The sequence below is a fragment of the Tachysurus vachellii genome, chromosome 24 (assembly GCF_030014155.1).
Source record: "Tachysurus vachellii isolate PV-2020 chromosome 24, HZAU_Pvac_v1, whole genome shotgun sequence".
Lineage (NCBI taxonomy): Eukaryota > Metazoa > Chordata > Actinopteri > Siluriformes > Bagridae > Tachysurus > Tachysurus vachellii.
The window spans coordinates 2,412,956-2,417,955 of record NC_083483.1 but is presented as its reverse complement, the minus strand read 5'-3'; the positions used below and the strand labels follow the sequence as shown (position 1 = coordinate 2,417,955).

Sequence of the window (5,000 nt, the reverse complement as noted above, 5' to 3'; positions counted from 1 at the left end):
AAGCAGACTTCATGTTCAGATCGCACCGATCACCTGAACCACAAAGGAACCGTGAGCAGACCTACATATCACATAGTGTCGGTAGTGTTTGTAGATCAAGGTGGTCTGAGATATTTGCAGCAGTTTTAATATATACAAGTTATTACCTCAGCCTCAGAGTCCTTTAAAGGTGGGGTGTACGTTGTTTGAAAGCCAATGTTGACATATAAAATCACCAAAACAAACACGCCCCTAACCCAAATGGGTCCCACCCCTGTATTGATAGCTCCACCCACACATACATACGTAACTCAGGCAACTAACGGAAAGAAATATGTCTTTATCATAGCTGAAGTGAAGAACAATACGATTGCAGATAAACAAACAAGCAAAAATGACACACAAGCATAATCATGTAAAGGACAAAGACATATATTAGTTCTGTGTAACAAAGCAAAACCAACGTTACTCACCTATCGAGAAGGAAAAAAGCGCCTCGGCGTCCCATCGCAGGCCTTCCTGCTCCTTCAGTTCTCTCCAGCGCTGGAAAGCTGATCCTATATTAACACGTGTCCTGCTTCTTGCCTTATTGTAAGCATTTTTACGCTTTTTGTTTTTATCCTCCATGTCAATCAGTGTTTTAATCGCTTTCTGCTAATGTCACACATGCGCACTTAACACTCTCTCCTCCCAGACATGCCCCTTTCGGCTCATTGGCTACACGTTTGTTTTGTTTGTCAACATCTCTCAAACATCGTGCACCCCGCCTTTAAAAAAACTAGGTGTTAATGTGCTCTTGGTTTCACAGCATTTTAAGAGAAAACTCACCATCACTATGTTTAATGTGGTGGAAGGACCAAGATTAGTTCCCTCTGTAACAGTTCATTTAACAATTAGTTTGTTTCCTTTCTAATTATTTTCACAGCGTATGTTGTAAAGAAATTTGTTGCCATCTGTTCATGCTGATTCTTCTTGACAGTCTTTACTGGTCTATGTCTCAAACAGGCTGACGAATGGACAAAAACATGACATGAGTCTGATTAGCTGGGGACCAGCAGGCGTGTTGGTCAGAATCTCATACATATAAATCATATTAAACCCATCCAGCTTTGATATCATACAACCGGGTTGATCTCATTTTTCCTTTGGCTTTTGGTACTTTAATAGACATGACAAACAAACAGGGACATCTAAGACTCTGGAGATCACAGCTCCATGCACCTCAAATGTAAAGTGCGTGTTTGTAAAAAAAAAAGGCCACCATCACAGAATGAATGAAGTCTGCATCACAAATCCGGTGGAGTAGTGTCCTTCCATCTCGACTTCCTTTCATCCACCCGCCGGCAGGATGCACTTGAAAGCATATCTTTAAATGCTCTTACTTCTCCCACATAATTTATTGACCCTGCTAGAAAAGATAGGAAGAATTTTCTAAATACGTTTTCTAGTAAATATTAAGAATTTTACTTCTATATGCGGTGCGTCAAAGGCCAGAGATGTCAGATCTGCCGCTGTCAGGAAACACTTCTCAGGTTCAGTGAAGCATCGTGACGAGGACTTGGTTTATAAGACACTGTGATACAATTGAGAAGATGGTGAACATTGAAATAATCACTTATTATTTTATTTCACACTCATAGCGGGGAAGTCGTGGCCTAATGGTTAGAGAGTCTGACTCCTAACCCTAAGGTTGTGGGTTCGAGTCTCGGGCCGGCCATGACTGAGGTGCCCTTGAGCAAGGCACTGAACCCCCCAACCCCCCATAAATGGCTGCCCACTGCTCCGAGTGTGTGTTCACGGTGTGTGTGTGTTCACTGCTGTGTGTGTGCACTTTGGATGGGTTAAATCCAGAGAACAAATTCTGAGTATGGGTCACCGTACTTAGCCGTATGTCACGTCACTTAGCCGTATGTCACGTCATTATTCATCAGTGTATAGAAAAGCACTTGATCCAGTATTATTGTGTGCTTGTGTGCAAAATGAAACAACCTGATGAAGCTAAAACACCTTCTGATTTAACAAAACATGAAATGAAAATTTTGCTCGTTTTCGTGGCGGTACAGTGTTTGTTTTTCTTTCCGTATCACAGCTGAACAGGACAACATCAAGGCAGGGATATAAAGAAATGAAACCGGTCGGTTGGAAGCTACATGCTGTGTGTTGGATGAACTTCCTAGTGGTTCTCTCATGTCAACTTGGCACTAACGACTCCAAATATGGAAACAAATACTTTTGGAGAGGTTTTGTGCCATGCGTCTATCTATACAGACAGTTAGGCAGAATCCTTTTGCTTATCCAAAGCAGGTACCAGTTTGTCTTGCCAGGTAGTTTGCACTATTGATCGATGCCTTTTTTGGATGATATAAAAAGAACCGAAGTGGTGTCCTTACATCCTGACTGTTTTATCTCGCCACTTTTTTTTTAGGGTAGTATTGGCAACCGCTCCAAATATGGAGACAAATTGTTTTGGAGATGTTTTGTTCCAAACTGGTTATAATATATCCCAGGAAGCTGAATCTTTTATAAAGGCCCTCTTTTCATATTCAAAGCAGGTTCCATGCGTTTGCTTTGCCAGTGTCTTAGAGACAGTGTGTCTGTTCTGCAGTCTGGTTCTATTCTGTAACCTGGATGCTTTATGAAAAGGTTTGAGAGGCTCCGCATTTAATTCTCTAATGTGTGCCGTGCTATATGGAATTTTCAAGCTTTCAATCTTCCTGTCTTGTAAATTATGCTTAAATCTACTGTAAGATTAAGCTTTGCATAAACGGGTAGAAGTCAAGGAAAACTCGCTGAATATCACTGTGGCTGAATTCAGGAAAACTCTGAAATTCAACTTTATTAAAACCTTTTCCTGGCATCTGCTTTCATGATCATTAGATCGTGGTTCGATTAACAAAACGGTTCAAGAAAAATATTCTTAATTAAACAGGAAAATCATGTAAAGGGGATTTCCCAGGCTTCCAACACAGAATGTTTACAAAGCGAGGTTTTAATCATATCTGTAACACGAGTAATAGACTCATGAAGATCCTTTAACGTTTTCGCTTGAAGGTCTCGGCTTTCATCTTACTAAAACGTTTCCTACAAAGCATCATGAACAAAAGAGGAACGCCTCGTTCGTCTCATTCATCATGTAATCCTTTAAAACCTGACATATTTCATTCCGACTCGTTATGAGACGTAGGATTCGAGGCGGCTAAAATGAAATCAGAGGTCTGAAACATGATTACAGTTTAGAAGGCTGGGAGAAGAAGAGCGGCTCCTCCACACAGACACGGCGCCTACATTAGCACATTCATCCGTCATTCTCAACAATCGTGTCTGGGTTAGCTCAAAAAACTTATTGAGGAAGGCTTCAAGGTTTCTGTGAGGTTTGCAGTCTGTGCATATTCAGATTCCCCAAGTGCAGACGGATGTAACGGATGTAACATTGAAGTTGCTGTTCGTGTCTTTTTCTAAATGATCAGTTTAGGCTATATTGTGTAAGAAATCTAATTCTCAAGGGAACAAAACTTTATGCTATCCATCTATCCATTTTCTGTACCGCCAGGGACCCTGGAGTCAATCCTGGGGACTCGGGGCACAATGCAAGGGACACCCTGAACGGGGTGCCAAACCATCTCATGGCACAGATACACACACACTTAATGCAATCTGTAGATCTACATCTGTAGATTTAAACAGCCTTCGTATTTGTAATGCGCTGTACACACATAAACAAGTAGTTAATCAAGTTAAAGGTGAGGTCTCCGTTGTTTGAAAGCTAATGTTGACATATAAAATCACCAAAACAAACACACCCCTAACCCAAATGGGTCCCACCCCTGTATTGATAGCTCCGCCCACACATACATACGTAACTCAGGCAACTAACGGAAAGAAATATGTCTTTATCATAGCTGAAGGGAAGAACAATACGATTGTAGATAAACAAACAAGCAAAAATGACACACAAGCATAATCATGTAAAGGACAAAGACATATATTAGTTCTGTGTAACAAAGTAAAACCAACGTTACTCACCTATCGAGAAGGAAAAAAGCGCCTCGGCGTCTTAAGTAAAGTTGGTCACATATTCACAGATTGGAGTTTCCCGAGTCAATAACTCCTGAGCTAAACGCTGTTACTACACAAAACACGGTTGTAGCTGCGTCTCTACATTACTACGATATAAAAGAGGTGTTATTTGTGTAGTAACAGCGTTTAGCTCAGGAGTTATTGACTCGGTGAAACTCCAATCTGTGAATATGTGACCAACTTCCTGCTCCTTCAGTTCTCTCCAGCGCTGGAAAGCTGATCCTATATTAACACGTCCTACTTCTTACCTTATCGTAAGACTTTCTTCTCTTTCTTTCTTTGTTTTTATCCTCCATGTTAATGTTAAAACCGCTTTCTGCTAATGTCACACATGCGCACTGAACACTCTCTCCGTCCATATTGACAACACGCCCCTTTCTGCTCATTGGCTACACGTTAGTTTTGATTTTTTGTTTTGTTTGTCGTTCCGACTCAGTTTTCTGAAGCATTTCTCAAACAACGGAGACCCCACCTTTAAGATTTAGGTTTTAAATAAATACGGATTTGTGCAAGCTGATTTCAGCTCTGATTTTCAACCTTCTCCTATAGAGATCCTTAACGGTGGTGTGTATGTGGATCAGAACAAGTTTTTGTGCCATGCAGACACCATCCACTGGCGCGACATCATGAGGAACCCTCAGGCCGAGCTGCTGGTGGTGCCGTCCAACAACAGCGGCTACTCTTGTGAGTAAATTCATGACTGATTCAATTATAATGAATCGGAGAATAAGTGCTCATGTAGATTTATACATCTCAGAAACATGACCAATTTTTTATTATTTTATCATTATTTACAGCAAAAGAGTGAAAAAAAGCTGTAAAGGGAATGAGTTTTTATAGCTGCTATAACATGGAAGTAGACAGTGAGTAACTGAGTGGTTACTTTAACTGCACCACACCAGGGTAGGATTATTGCCCTATAACAGCACAACTCTTACCTACAG

The 5,000-nt window shown here is 40.9% G+C and overlaps 1 protein-coding gene across 2 annotated transcripts in view; it reads left to right on the top strand.

The window, feature by feature from the left end:
• LOC132839428 (receptor tyrosine-protein kinase erbB-4-like) overlaps positions 1-5,000 on the top strand; it is a 59,068-nt gene that overhangs the window by 30,940 nt on the left and 23,128 nt on the right. For both annotated transcript variants that reach the window (XM_060860393.1, XM_060860392.1), the window contains exon 4: positions 4,606-4,740. In XM_060860393.1, coding sequence (XP_060716376.1) covers positions 4,606-4,740 — 135 coding nt within the window. The remainder of the gene's footprint in view (positions 1-4,605; positions 4,741-5,000) is intronic.